The sequence below is a fragment of the Micropterus dolomieu genome, linkage group LG08 (assembly GCF_021292245.1).
Source record: "Micropterus dolomieu isolate WLL.071019.BEF.003 ecotype Adirondacks linkage group LG08, ASM2129224v1, whole genome shotgun sequence".
Taxonomy (NCBI): Eukaryota; Metazoa; Chordata; class Actinopteri; order Centrarchiformes; family Centrarchidae; genus Micropterus; species Micropterus dolomieu.
In genome coordinates, this window is record NC_060157.1 from 17,176,112 (window position 1) to 17,191,803 (window position 15,692).

At 38.8% G+C, this 15,692-nt stretch overlaps 1 protein-coding gene and 1 long non-coding RNA gene across 2 annotated transcripts in view; one reads left to right on the top strand and one right to left on the bottom strand.

The window, feature by feature from the left end:
- The window catches only part of LOC123975286 (chemokine-like protein TAFA-2), a 42,315-nt gene that overhangs the window by 22,654 nt on the left and 3,969 nt on the right, over nucleotides 1-15,692 (top strand). The window contains exon 2 of the mRNA XM_046056612.1: nucleotides 9,795-9,944. Coding sequence (XP_045912568.1) covers nucleotides 9,795-9,944 — 150 coding nt within the window. The remainder of the gene's footprint in view (nucleotides 1-9,794; nucleotides 9,945-15,692) is intronic.
- Nucleotides 1-15,692, bottom strand: part of LOC123975287 — a 91,672-nt gene that overhangs the window by 18,437 nt on the left and 57,543 nt on the right. The window lies entirely within an intron of this gene.

A 15,692-nucleotide genomic window follows, 5' to 3' on the forward strand; every position in this document is an offset into this window, starting at 1 on the left:
ATGCACGACAGAAGTGAAGGGAGGAGTGTATGCAATCAGAAAGAGATGTCATGAGTATTTAATAATGCTGAGGCTGTTTTTGTTTTCTGTGCTGGCTGGCGAATGTTTCTAAAAGGGTTGGGTGATTTTTGGCAAGGCATATTTTCTCAGAGGGTTGATCCCCACTGTGTGAACATCGCTATTTTGTTTCTCCTTTCAAGTCTAAATTCCAATGAGACAGATCCCAGTGTTTCCTTCTCTCTCTTCCAGTTTTTATTTTTGTCACATCGTGAGGGGGAACTGCCGCTGTGAGCAAATACCTTTAAATTGTGGTCACTCATTCACTCGCTCACCCAGGGATGCTGAGCTGTGCCGGTGTGATAGGACAGAGCGTGAGAATGTTGTGTGGAGCAACCTTGCCCGGCAGTCTGCACTTCACCTGCTATTTTTCCAAGCAGAGGCAAGTTTTGTGGCTGATTTTTTAAATTTGCCAAACTTCCATAATTCTTCACATGAAGGCTAGATATCAAATTATTCCGTTACTAAAGAAATGATTTTGGTCAAAAATCCAACTTTATGTGGTCATTTATATACTTTATGTCAAGACTGCTCTCCCAAAAAAACACCACCACCACAAAGTCATTTAGCAGCAAGATATTTTCCTCAGGAGTTGGTAGAGACCAAAAATAGAGCCAAAAGAGAGTGAATAGAACCAGAACCACGACTACCAAACAACTACCAAAGAATGTTGTTCTGTTGGTCATTTGTAACAGTTGTTTGCAGTCCTGTGCAGAAATAAAGTGAGAAATTGATTCTCCAGGCTACCCAAGCAGAAAATAGACCTAAGTTAGTTTGTCTCTATGTGCATTTTAATTCTGTTTTGCCATAAAACATATTCATAAATATTGCTCAGTCCAATCTTAGCTGTACTGAGCTTGGAACAAACCATGGTCTTAAATACGTGTGCCATTGCCCTGGAGGAGTTTTATTCTTGCTCTTCCTTGTCCTCATCTCCTTCCATCTTTCATCAATATTTTCCCCCTGCTGGTCTCAAGGGTTAAGCTCCTCAGGGAGTAGCCACTGATCAGTCCAGTCATGCACACACACTAACAATATGAGCACAGAGACAGCAGATTAATGCTGATGTTAGTTCATGTGTAAAAGTAATTCATCGTGGAAAGTAAAAAAATCTTATGCTTCCAGGTTGGGCACCTTCACCTATTTCTCAAAAAAAAAAAAAAAGAGAAATATTTGTCTCTTGTTATGTACCATATTTTAACCTTCTAGTTATAACCCTTATGTAGAAACGTCGTGGCAGTAGATGAGAAGAGAGGTTGGATGGCGTCGTACACATGCAGAAAGGATTCAGACATGGGGGAGAATAGAAAACAGGGTTGAGGAAAGAGAAGACAGTAGTGGTCGAGTGTGCATGCCTCCCTTTTCTCTCGATGCTAATTTTCTTGGCAGGCTTTAAGACATATTTTTAATTTGCTCTGTGTTTACGATTCATAACGAATGGTGCCATCTCAGAGGCCAGTGTAATCTAATTATTAACACAAATGCATGGACGTACATGCACTGATGGGCACACATGCACTGAAAAAACGTACATTGTAATCTAATTAACTTGGCAAGCATTCTGAACTCGTTTTCCATTTCAAAATATGCTCTTTGTGAATAGAACACTATGAGCCTTGGGGAAATACTTAAATATGTATACACACTAAATACATGATTTATGTAGTGCATCTATATGCACCATGGACACATTTAGTCATTTGAAGCATCATTTTCACTGTTTCAGTTATTTAGGGCTGGGCTGGAGGCCAAAAGTTCAGGTAATTTTTAAAAAATTTTACATTGTATATTTGTACTCGCCCCAACAAGGCAAACTTTTTTTTAATATACAACCTAAAAATGCCTGAACAGCAATCAATAACTTAAACCAGTGATTTACTTAATTAGGGCTGTACATAACGATTATTATTATTAAGTTGATTAACCTAACGATTATTTTTTCGATTAGTCAATTAATCTAACAACTAATATTGTGTATTCTAAAGAAAGAAATGTTGCCTATTACTCAATTAACATACCAATTTATCCAAAATAAATATGGAAAAAATGTACAATTAATAAATTAGGGCTGACCCCAAATAGTTGAAGATTTGATGCTTCCATGGGCGGAGTCTGATTCGACTGTCAATCTCACAGTCGAAGCTTCGCAGTGAAACAAAGATCATGCCATTTTGGCTATATGGGGGTGCTCAACATCTGATTTTACATAGAACTACCAGTTTTCTACCAATAAGTTAATATACAGCCTATTACAATATACATTTCAACGTTTAATGCTGTAAATAAACATGTAAAATGAATAAATCTTTCAATAAATGTTTTTGAAGTGCGTGAATAAATCCAAAATTGTGGCAGTGGCAGTGGAGGAATGCTTGTTGAAGAGTCCGAGTCCCAGCTTCACTGGTGTTGTGCTGAGTTGTCTGCGCCTCGCGGGACTTTCGGATAATTTATCACCGTTGATGAACCACATAAAGAATATTTTATCGTTTTTAAATAGCCAGCTACTTGAAATAGTAGCGGGGAACCGCAACGTGCATGCAGTTGTCGGCAGCAGTAATGCACATAAAACTCTGCACAAGACCAGTGAATGACAGGCGAGAGAGAGAGAGAGAGAGAGAGAGAGAGAGAGAGAGAAAGAGAGAGAGAGAGAAAATTGTCTTCAAAAAGCCTCAGTTTAGCAGGAAATTTACAGTGTAAGTTGAATGAATAGAGACTGCAGCTCTGCAGCTTCTCAAGATTAAAGCGGAGCTACTGTGTGTAAGGCCCCCCGCTCGCAATCGCTGCGCACAAAAACACACATGATTCGACTATCAGTCGATTATAGGCAGGACTTGACGATTCTGATTCGACTATGTAAATCCTTAGTCAGGGACAGCCCTACAATAAATCAATATTTTATTCAATCATCCTGGAGTTAAAACTTTAAATGTTTCTGACATTATTTCAATATTGAGTAACGCAGTATGATAATCAAGTGTATTTCTGCATCCATGTGGGGCAAAGAAAACAACTGAAATGATTACATACAACAGACAGTCACAGATTGTCTGTACTGTTAGTTTCAGCTGTTTTCTCGCTCATACGTGGCCAAAATAAACAGAAAATATGAAACAGCCGAATGTTAGATGACCCACATTACGTTACCATGACAGCAGTGGGGCAGAATTTACTTTTAACATGAAGGCTATGAATACTTAGAAAAAACATTTTAATGGACTATGTGTCCTCGTGCTGATAATGTGCCATGTTTGTGTGGAGAGAGAAAGTAAACAGGATTTGTGGTGCTGCCGTCAGTGCTCCGGGATACTTTTGCTTCACTTGTTCATGCTGCTTCAAGTATTCGTGGACAGCAGTTGTGCTGCAGTGAAGGTATTTCCAATTAACAGAGCTCACGGAGCAGCACGTTGTTGAGTGTCTGTCTAAAATACTCCCAAACTTTAGACGGTCAAAGGCGAGGTCTTGTAGCTGGAGCTTGTCCGCGAATCACACTAACACTGGATGCAGCGATGCTTCGACGCACGTAATGTGAGTCAGCTTATTTATGTAATCGATTTTGTCAACGAACCGCCCCAGCCCTATACTTAATGAATTTGAAATGTAGTCAAAAATGTATTTAAAATGTGGCTTTTCTTGCAATCAGAACATGGTGTAACCAGAACCTACTGAGACAAACAAAAACCAGGGGTTATCTCACTGGTAAGCCTCTCCATTCATATATCCTGCCAGTATTTTAATCAGACCTGATGGGGGATTGTCAGCTCCTGGGGCTGCTTTGCCAACATGCTCTCTTGGCATTGAATGTGCGCCTACAGAGATAGCATTTTTTTTTAAATGAGCTGCTTGGAAACCATCAAGACACTGCACACTGTCACTTCCACAATGGCTGCCTTTGTTTCCATAGCAGTAATTTCAGTTACTGGCTGCTTTATGCACTCAACATAACACATGAATGTATAAAATGATGAAGAATCCATACATGGCCGCTTATTCATTCTAATGAAAGTTGGTCACATAGCACATATGATGGAAAATGTTTCTCCACTTTCCCGCAGTGAGTGAAACACATTCACGTTATCATTGGTCTGTGTGTCCACATGGCTAACTGCCCTCTGACGTGAGTCACACATATCTTAATATGACTCTATGGTCTTTGGATATGTATTGGATCAAACCAATGGATTGAGATAATTAAGAGTAATTGGTTTGTGATGCTTAGGACATTTTCTTCTGAGTATCAAAATCTCCTAGTACAGTTCCTGGGGGCTTGACATACAGAAACAGTTTGGCGATCTTTTACTATCTCTGAGTTAATGTCCCATCCAACTGGTAGAAGAAAACACAACAGGGAGGGGATGGGAGTGGACTACTGGACTGATGGACTTAGAAACTTTTATATCGATATTCATATGCACGTCCTCACAAAATAGGTGGCAGTGGAAGCTTGATGACATAGTGACTACTTGTAAGTTGTCCAATGACTTCCCTTGTTCGAGGCTACTTTCCTTCTTGGGATATGAAGAGTAAAGCTCTGTTGGTGATGCTTCTCATTTGGCAGAGGAAGGTTTTATACTGTAAAGGTGGATGCCACAACAAAATGAACTCTCCGTTGAATGAACGTTGGTGCAGTTGGACCCTGCAAATGGGGACATTTGACAGATGTGAAACAAATGAGCTTGAACCATTTACATATGTATATATAACAGTTGTCACAGAAAGTAGATTTAATTTTGTTGCAATTTTGCTTCTGTATTTCTGTAGGTTCCTAATAATAATCTATGCACTGTATTTGTATGGTGCCGTGTGTGTGTGTGTGTGTGTGTGTGTGTGAGTGTGAGAGAGAGGCCCCCAGTGGTAGGAATGACATTTGAAAGAAGTACCCCGCTGGGACCAAGAGCGTTATCTCAGTGCTTGGTGTGTGTCGGCAAAACCATACACACACCCACACACACACACACAGCTCCTCGTTGTTCAGTCAGGGCAATCTGTCCATCTGTTAGTCTGTCAGTAGCACATCATCCTTAGTAAATGGGGTTAACAGCCACTGCTGTGTTAAGAGAGGCAGGGATAACAAGTCCTCATGCCATGGAGAGAGAGATGGTAGGGGGCTTAGACAGGGAGAGAAAAGAAGACCGGGTGAGAGAGGGAGAACACATTATAGAAAGTGTAAAAGTTCTCAGATTTAGGGCCTGTGATTGAGGATAATGGTTTGCTACCCTGCTGAGTTTGCGGTGCAGGGCTGAGAGAAGGGGAAAAATAGGGGCTGGAGTGGCTACCAGAGATTGAGAAAAGGAGGGGTCATTGATGAAATGGGAGTAGGACGAGGTAAGACAGATGGTGAAGAGGAGGAGGAGGAGAAAGAGAAGGGAGGAGAGCAGAAATGGATGAAATAGGAGGGATGCATCCTCATCTACTGTAGTAAGACTGAACTGGGTGCTTTTTTTGTAGTTCAGCATTATACGTCCCCTCACACACACCATGAGGCAGTCCATGGCGAGTTTTTATATCTCTAGAGAATGTAACATCCCTGTTTACATATACTTTTTATTTTAGCAGTGTGTACACAAGTGTGTATGTAAAGATAAACTATTCTTTGTGAGCGTGTGTATGCTATGTGTGTATTCGTGTGTGTGTCCTTCTGTGTATGTCATGTGGTGAGTAATGCTAATTATCAGAGTTTTTTGGAGTCTGTGGCCCACTGCCTGACTCACTGTCTGGCAGAATGGTAATTATTAACATCTCAGCACAAACACAGCCTCAAACCTTTGACGCATTCAGCTGTAGTACAGAGCTAAAGAGGATGCTAAACAGTGTACGCACACATATGTCTTTACATTGCGGTTTCCCTGTGAGTACTTTACGTATTTTACCCCAAATCCTTTTTTGATCCATGTAGTACTTTTTTATATGATGAATCTTATATAATTTAATCATATATAAAACCCTGCAGGTCCATCAAGCTAACCAGCAGTAGCAGCAGAAACATGTGTAACAGGTGTATTTTTGGGTGTCAGCTTACAACATTGCCAACATCAGCAGCAGCCCTCTGCACTACAAGACACTCAGACACGCAGGGTATCACAACCTGACTATGGCATGATGCCGGTAAAAGCATGTCTTTCCTCTTTATCCGCTTTCTCTGGAAGTGAAAGTGATGGAGGAGGAGAGTGATCGCCAACAAAAAGGTCAATAGCAAACACCAGGGTCTGTGTTTTCTGTCTATGCCCTACTTAACTTTTAAATCCTTCCTGATGTCAAGGCCCACTCCTACATCCTGTTGTGGGAACATGTCAAACCAAGGAAGAAAATAACAGTTTGAACTCATGTGCTGCCTCCATGATGCGTTCCATTATGTTACTGCAAATCAGAGAGGTTTGAAACATCCCAAAATACTAACTACTACTAATAACTCTCCTAAAAAATATTCAGTTCATTCAGAATAAATCCACCAGTATTGTTTTAATTGTTGAAAATGGAATGGATTGAGATTTCACAATATAACTGAGATTTCACAATATGAGCCTAACAAGGTGGAATGGTGCCAGTTTCCTGTTTTATTAAATGTGAAATCAGTACAGTTAATAGAGCCTCCTTTAAAACAGCCCAGTGAACAAGTTGTCCACCGAATGTGTTTTCAACAATTTCCATATTTTAAAGGTTGATTTAGAAGATTAAAACCACAACCCGAACTCAGTCAGGATGACTACCACCACCTGCATTTTGTGAATAGCAATCAAAACAAATCAAAATTATAATAATCAAACAATTTTGGTCAGTGGGGCTTCAGCGCTTCGTTTCCCTTGTCTTAATGTTGTCTGAGCAACTACACTATACAGTCAGTGATTTTAAAACTATTACTGCCCCTTTGCAGCAGTAATGGTTTAAAAGTTGTCAAACGAGCTTCATAGAATAATACCTTTAACAGGCAGGATTTAGCTGCAAATCAGAGTATGCGTAAAATAAAGCAGGACAGTCTGTTGCAGACATTTACATTTCAAGTGGTGCCGAAATAATCCCTCAATCATTCTGTCAGACAGCTCCAGCACAGATTTATTTTACCATGTGGTCCATATTGAACAAATTTACTGCCATCTATTAACATTAATATGTGTAATCAAGCCTCAATGAATTTTTACATTGCTCTAGTAAAATCCCTCGACCCACCCCTGCCTCCTCATTATTCCTCTTACTAATGCTGAGTCAATTACTACTGCAGGTGCTGAGCCTAAAGATAGGCCAGGGGGTGTGTGTGCCTGTGGGGGTTGGGTTAAGGTGTTTACTCTGGGTGTGTTGATTTTCCTGAGCAGTGTATCTGCCAACAGGGTTGTCAAGCCTATAAGGGAGAAAAAAAAAGCAAGCCAATTACAGAGGTGTGTAAAGAAAAAGGCAAAATGAGAAATATTAGAATCAAACAAAACACTAAAACACTAGAGTCTACAAGCAATCTCTAGAGGCTACAATGTTCAGCCCAGGGTATAAAAATGGTGGATTGAATAGATTACATACTGTGGATTCGGATATTCTTCAAGCCTTGCCACTAAAGGAGATAAAAATGTCAAAGTGACCGATGCCAGACAATTTGGTTTAAAAAGAAACAACAATATCAACAAAGTCAACAGTCAATAATATTATTGACTATTGGGAGTTGGTGGGGTCGAGAAAGATCAGGACAAATTGCTCATAAATTGTCTTGGATACAAATTTGGTAATTTGGCCATAAGTCAATGTTTGAGTAAAGGCTATGTAATTACTAAAACAGAGACCGTGTAGGGATCATGCACATGTGGCCTGAGTGTGGGGGTAGAGAAAGGAGGTCAGGGTCACCAAGGTCAGAAAGGATCGTCCTCCGGGGAGCATTAACGACCACAACTAATTTCACAGCATTACAGACAGAAAATACATATCATATGTCATATGAATAGCTCACCATTTGACCTGAGGCTGGTGTCAGAGAAAAGCTCTGATTACATGTATACAATTGGAACTCTTTGCCTGATGGTGATGATAAACCAAAGGTCAAGGGATGACCAAAATAACTGGAAATCATTCTCTGAAGGCCATAGGATCTGTCTTGTAGATATCTTTCTGGGGCCCAAAGTGTTGGATTGATGGACAGGCAGATGGACAGATCAGTCAACCAACACCACTTTCTTTTGGCCCCACTGCTAGTGGAGCAAAAAGGGAAATCAGAGGACATGAAAGGTAGAGATAAGAGACACACAAACACAGTGCGTGCGATATTAGAATGTGCTCTTCACTGAGACTTTAATTGGACTGGGCTTTGCAGGATTGCCGCTTTGTCTTTTTCTCATTAACGGAGCAAATTAAGAACTTTTCAAATCTCTGTTAGTCTGTTTAACATAATCATACAGAGTCTTTCAGTTCAGCTCGCCTCGCTTTTAAATACTCTTTAGACAGAGCAGAGTCATTGTTTGCTGCTTTAGTTTTCATTGCCACGCAGCGTGCACCCTTTGTTGTATTGTGGGTGGACTCTTTTGTAATGGAAATAGCAGTAACTTTCAACAACTGTGTGAAAAGCCTAAACGCACATACTTTGACTTTCACAAGCGTAAGACGACACGCACATATGCACATGTACGCTCACAAACACACACGGCATGCCCAGTCAAGCATACCTGAAGAGGTGAACAGTATACATTGTAGGTACAACATGTACGTAGTCACAAACACGCATGCACACACACACACACACACACACACACACACACACTGACAAGGCTTATTGTTTGTCCTTGACATTTTCATGTATTTGATGAAAGGCTGGTATGAAAGGACCATGTGTTGACATCACAAATCTTCAAATGTAGATTGATTTCTTTGTTCCCTCTCACTTAGCTGACTCAGGGGACTTCTGTGCTCGGGGTGGACTTGTTTTTAATTAACCACATGGCTGTCTGATTGAAGTGTGTGTCTATAATTGTGCACACAAAGCAGTAGCTATAGAATAAGTGAAATTGCTACCCACATGTACCCTTCATTAGTATTGCGGCTAATACCCACACGCTATACCATATGATCAAATCAGTATATTCTAATACAAACATTAGTTGTTTTTGTCTCATTCAATTACACAATTAATTTTATTATTATTCTATCCCTGTTTTTATGTTCAACTCATTTTTTCACCTGAAGCATGTCATTTCTTGGTTGTAAAGCACCTTGAGCTGCATTTCATGTATGAAAGGTGCTATACAAATGTTACATACAAAAGTTTTCATGTGTCCATGGTTTTGTTTGTGAATATCAGTGCATAAATAAAGAATTAATAAAATGCTTAATTTGATGGTTCTGATTATAAACTTCTCTTTGTTGGCTCATGGCTAACTGATAATAGTCTCATAATCATACTGAATTGCCTTGAAGCACTAATTATTTTGTCCTAGCGTTTTGGCAATGACTGACTGAAATCTGTCATTTCAGTGTTATTATTATTATTTCTGTAGGTTCAAATACAAGAACTTGTATAGCCGTATTGATCCAATCTAGGATTGGCAGTATTTTTCTGGCAATTTTTCTGTTGCTGTTTTTCAGGAGCAGGCGGCTATTTTTCAACAGTATCAACAGCCGCCAGTGAGTCCAACACCATACCTATTTGAAACACTGGAAAAAGTCGGAGACATGGGCAGCGATTCATTGGTCTGGAACGAGGCTAATGTGATAACAAAATGTATTTCTCTCTGTCAGGTATACTGAACAGTATGTCTCTCTCTCTTTCACAGTGCATGTGAAGGCAGGGACGTGTGAGGTGATCGCTGCCCATCGCTGCTGCAACAAGAACAAGATCGAGGAGAGATCTCAGACTGTCAAATGTTCCTGCTTCCCTGGACAGGTTGCTGGCACCACCCGGGCCATGCCCTCCTGTGTTGATGGTATGTACTACTGTTTGTGTGTTTGTGCACATTTTGTATTTATCTGTAATCTCCCACTATCAGAACCACATGTTTTAGAATGGTCTTAAAATGCCTTTTTATTTGTTTTCATGCTGATCATAGTTTTTTTTACTGTGTATGATAATGGAGTATAGTGTTAGTTCAAGCAAGGATTTGGTAACCAATTCTCGATACCAAACCCTAGTTCAGGCAGAGCAGTAAATCCAATTCAGGTGTCAGGGATTTGGTTACATTGATACAGACCCACAACTCTGACCTAAATTCTGGAAATACTTTCCAAGGAACTCTCTCTTTCTCTGGACTCTGTGCTGTAGCCTCTGTGTGCGTGACCCGCCCCTCTCCTGCTGGCTTGCTACATTCTGTCACATAGATACCCGCTTTAAACTCTGTCTGACAATGGCACTGCATTTGCAGTCTTTCAAATGTGCAGTGGTATCATAAAATATGACAACGTTATCATACACTTCAATGTTAATTTATGTAGGCCATGTGTTTGCTGATAGTAAAGTTACCGAGACGAGCAGTCAAAACTAGGATGAGACGAGTGGGGGAAGACTTTCACAATGTCGGTTGTTCACATAATAAGTGAAAGAAATAGTTATATCAAGAATGAAAAACAGAGATAGAAGTTCAAACCCTGGTTCATGTGTCACTCCACACAGCTGGCACAAACTGTGGCTGTGACTGTATCAGAAAGTTACAGAAATGGTCAGACAAAGCCCCCCCACCCCCCAAGCCGAAATGGGAAAAGTATGAAGGTAGGGGGATTCTAAACCTTTTCAACCATCCAACAAGCAGTTCTAACAGAGTCTATTTGCCCCTTAAGTCCTACCACTTACTGAAGCCATGACTGTTGTTGAAAATACCAAATTCAGGAGGATGACACTGACCCAGGGACTGAGGTAAACCACAGCCAGTCAGTAGCATTTTAGGTAATAAACTCCTTAGATACTGGCTTTAGTCATCCTTACCCATACTGTATCACTACCCATTGTTGTGGTAGCAGACATACCTTAATAACCCTCTAGGTTATTTCGGAGCAGTATTTGGAATAATGAAAAAATGAGGAAATAACTGATTTATGTTAGTCAGACTTTCATTATTAAAAAGTAAAAATATCAAATTCTTACCCACGAAATCAAAATAATTTGAATCATAGTGTATTGTATCCAGATTTATCTGTATCTTTGTTGAATTTGATTCTGGACTGTGTTTATTGATATGTATCAAATTGTTTGAGAGGGACAGATACACACACACCCCTGTCCACTGCTTCATTAATGCTTCGAACACCAGCTCAGTCTTGAACTGTCTGGCTACCAGCTGACTTGTATGATCCAATCATATTCATGCAGGTGCTCAACAGAGCTATTACATACTCTCCGGATATGCGAGCCACCCCAACCTCCTCTAATGTACATGTATGTGTTTGTTAGGGGCTAGCCTCCTTGCTGCTCAAATTCTTTGAGAGCTCCCTCAAAGAGCAGAGCATTTTTCTGCCAAATCTAACAGCAAGACCGTTTGCAATAAATGGCCAATTCCCTCACACAAGTGTCTCTGACTGTAATACAATTGATACTCCCTGGCCGGTCCTGACGCTGTAACCCTCAAAAATGTGGCACTCAGAAATTTAGCCAAGTGTTATTTGACTCAGAGTTCCTGGATGAAATACATCATTACATAATACTGCATTAATATATCCATTTTAAAAGTGTGCTCTGGTGTGTGCCACTATTTTCTGAAAATTTATGTAAAAATTGATATATTAATTAAGTTAACTTTGATTAGACAGTAAAGACATATATGTCAGTACTCCCTTGGCAGTACTTTTGTGTATTGGTAGCAAAATTTGTTAGGGGTCCTTCACTAGAAGTGTGTAGAGGTCTTTCTCCCAACTCTCCCTGCTTTTCTGTCCAACGTTGTTTCCTGCTGGTAATTTCAGGAGCCTGATCAATTGTAACACACAGCCTGTGCTAATTGTATATGTTTATTTTGTGATGAATTCAGAGGAATTACAAAGATGATGGATGACATTGCACACACAAGCAATTCTAAAATAATGAAATGCCCATTATTACCCAAATATGCCATAAAGGTAAAAGAAACAAAAAAGAACAGAAATCTGAACAGTGACAGTAATCTGTGCTTCACAGCCAAGCAAATAATTCCACTGAGACACGTAAAAATTGAATATAACAAATTCTAATATAACATAATGGCTTCTTAACTGAGAGGCAGAACGCGGAAAATGCTCCATGAAGAAGAATTCAGGTGTTCCTGCTATTACATCGAGCACTTTCGTCAATGTTATGTGAACATAAGAGTATGAATATAATCAAACAAACAAACAAACCAATATGAATCCTTATAGCAAATATTATCATCTGCAGAAAGTGTTATCTTTCTGGAGCTGCTTTGTTGACAATGAATGAAAGGTTGATTCTGTAAACCCAAATGTTTATGTGGGCTTTTACACATAAATGAGCTTTGTTTCACAGTACTGCTGACAATTATAGGCTAGACATTGTACCCATATACTCAGAAAATCCCCCTGGCTACAGTTCCTCCGACGACAAAATCAGTATCCAGCACCCCCTGCAGCTATGAAGAGTGGCACTTGATGAAATCACAGACTGCAGTCTCCGCGGCGCTGTTGTTTCTTCCTTTTGGAGTTCATGTTTAAACCCTAAATCCAAGGTGTATATAGTGAACAAATAAGGAAGTACAAATTTATCTGCAAAGATTTTTAGAATACGAACACATTAACAGTATGTGAGATAAAATTTTACTCTTGTTTGGGGCTTATTTAGTTTGTATTATTATTATTATTATTATTATTATTATTATTATTATTAGTTAGAGCTGGGTATCGTTCAAAGATTTTCGATTTAAATATCAATACGATACCTCAACTTCAATACCAGTTCCTGAACGATACTTTTTTCGATACCAATTTTATTCTCAACAAACTGAGAACCATTGTTGTTTGTATAAAGTAACTTAATTATCACATTATTATCATTAATATTGTTTATTATTTTAATAATTGTTCCTTTCAAAAATGCTACTGCTTGTCAAAAAGCAAGACATATTTTCAATGTGTTGTTTTTATTCCTCTGTCTTTTATTTTTTAGAGTAATATCGTTACTTTGCCTTTGTTACATTTGGATAAATTCATCGTGCTACTTCAATTTATTTGCTATTTTATGCATTCGCCTGCCTCTCATGGTCAGCTTGTCCTAGGTCTGCTCTCGCTCTGTTACCCTACTGCAGCTGCACCTCCACATGACTCTGTTCAGAGCAGAATAATGGCTGAAGCTCCAGCAGGAGTTTGGCTTTTTTGACAATGTTTATGCTTTAAAGTAGCGCTAGCAGCTGAGATTTACAGACAAATTAACAGCGCACATGGCAGTGGGCTCTGGCTGTGTACGCTGGTGTGAGGTTAGTCCATCAGAGAACCATGCTGACACTGAGCTAACAGAGGGCACTGAGTGTGTGCGTTGTGTTAATGCTAATACGTCTAATAATATATACACACAGTATAGCATTACGACATTTACTTTTTGACATAACCGACATGTCTATTATGTACATGAGTTGCTGATTTATTTGCCAAATCATAATAAGCAAAAAATACAATTTAAAAAAAAAAACTTTACTTATTGGTGTAGCCTACTTAATTGAGTATAATCATTATAATCATATCATTCGATTTCGATAATTATCACGATAAATTTCAAGTCATAATTTCTTTCAAGTTTAAAGGCTAATTTAAAAGTTGAATAAACCAGATGGTTAACTGTGGTTTTAAACTATTCTTTCTCAACAAATACTCTTTTCACTTTTTTTCAACAAATATGCATCAGTAAAATGAAATAAAATCTGCCCCTTGTGGCAGCCTGAAGTTGACGGAACAAAACGGGGTCACATAGAGCTGTGAAGGAGGTAGTAGAAGCACAAAAAGGACAAATTAATAACAAGTAAATAATGTGGGGCAGGCTGCACGCTCCGCTGCTGATCTGCTTCTGAGATGCTTCCAGTGGACTTTGATGATGGACTAAGGACGTATCAAAACCGTGGCGCAGCCGTAACGTGCCGTAGCCATGCCAGGAATCCACTATCTGAATGCCCGCAGTAGTTATTTTGATGACTATTTTTACTTCTACTTGAATACTTGTTTTTGCAAAGTAACTGTATTTTAATTAACATTATTACATTAATATTGAGCAGACACAAATTCTGAATGACCACATGGTGATGACTTGACTGAAGTCTGTCTAAGCTTTGTATTCTGGGATTTCTCAGTTCAAAATGGCTACCATCTGCAACATCTGATTACAAAAAAATCCTTTGAACAATGTTCAGACTCTATTGCAAAGCCGAACTGTTGAAGTGATGGTGAAGTTGGAGTGACAATTATTTAAATACTAAGATGTCCTGCTAATTGACTGTGGCAAATACCCAGTCTTAAAAGTGACAGCTAAAGAAAGGGCATTCATAAGAACATTTTTCATATATTCGCACATTCATTCAGTCAGTCAGCCTTTACTGTGGTGAGTGGTCTTTTGTTACTTCTTTCTTTGTGATATTTCTTGTTCTTGATGTGTCTGGTCTCAGCCTTTTTCTCTTTTGTGTTTGCTGAAGGCACTTCATCAATTCATTTTTATCTGATTTGATGTGTTGTGAACAGATCTACTCTAAACAACCCTAAGAGATCACATAATATCCCAGCTGTCTCATGCATATCTTGCCTCTGGTTTTGTTCTGTTTTTTTCTTACTTGAATTGAAAATGTAAATGATCCCATATGTGCTGATTAAATTCACATGACTCTAGCGCCCACAAACCAAACGCGGACAGTAATAATTTGCATTTCTTTAAAAAAAAAAAAAACATAACCCATTTTTCTTTATTGCTGAAAGGTTGTCAAAATATTTTCTCCAGAGGAAAAAAACTATTTCATATTCCCCTGAAGGTTAATAGTGGTGGGACAATTATCTTGATATTGATGTGTAACAATATTTATGTATTCAAACTTAGATGGTAAGGTCTTATATATTAAAACTCATGTTTTTTAGTCATAGGGAGGCATTCTAAATTGAAGTGACTAGTAAGAAGCCCTTTTTGTAGAGGCCACTGGGTTATATTTGTCCTCAAAGAGGCAGATTTTTTCTAGAACGATGGGAAATGTAGTTAATAATGGATGTGTCCAAGCTAATCACAGATTGGCTTTGAAATTAGTTTAGGGTTATTCATAAATATGAAGTGTTGGAAGAGATTTGAGTATACTGGGATTTTGAAAAATTAGCTGGGAATGCAGACACTTTTTTTACCCACTGAAGGGAGAAGATGAAAGATTGTATTTGAATAAGAATAACTAAGAACATTTTGAAAAGATGGTTCTAATATTGTCTGTTTATAATTCACGATCATTTATACAACTGCTGTAAATTTCTGTGTTTTGTATATTTAGCATTAATGGTGATCTGTAAGTCGTGACTGATCAATGGACTGTATGGACTGACACTACCCTGATTAAGGCAATATAGCTGAAAATGGTACATAAAGCATAGTGTACTAGAGCACAGAGTTGTGTAATGGAAACAGGATTAGCAATTCAATAATGACAAACATGGAGGATGCGTTTCCTTTTTCTTAATTACATCATCCCTTTGCTCCAACTTCTATTCCTTCTATGGTTGACACCTAAATGTTAATCTCCATGCAC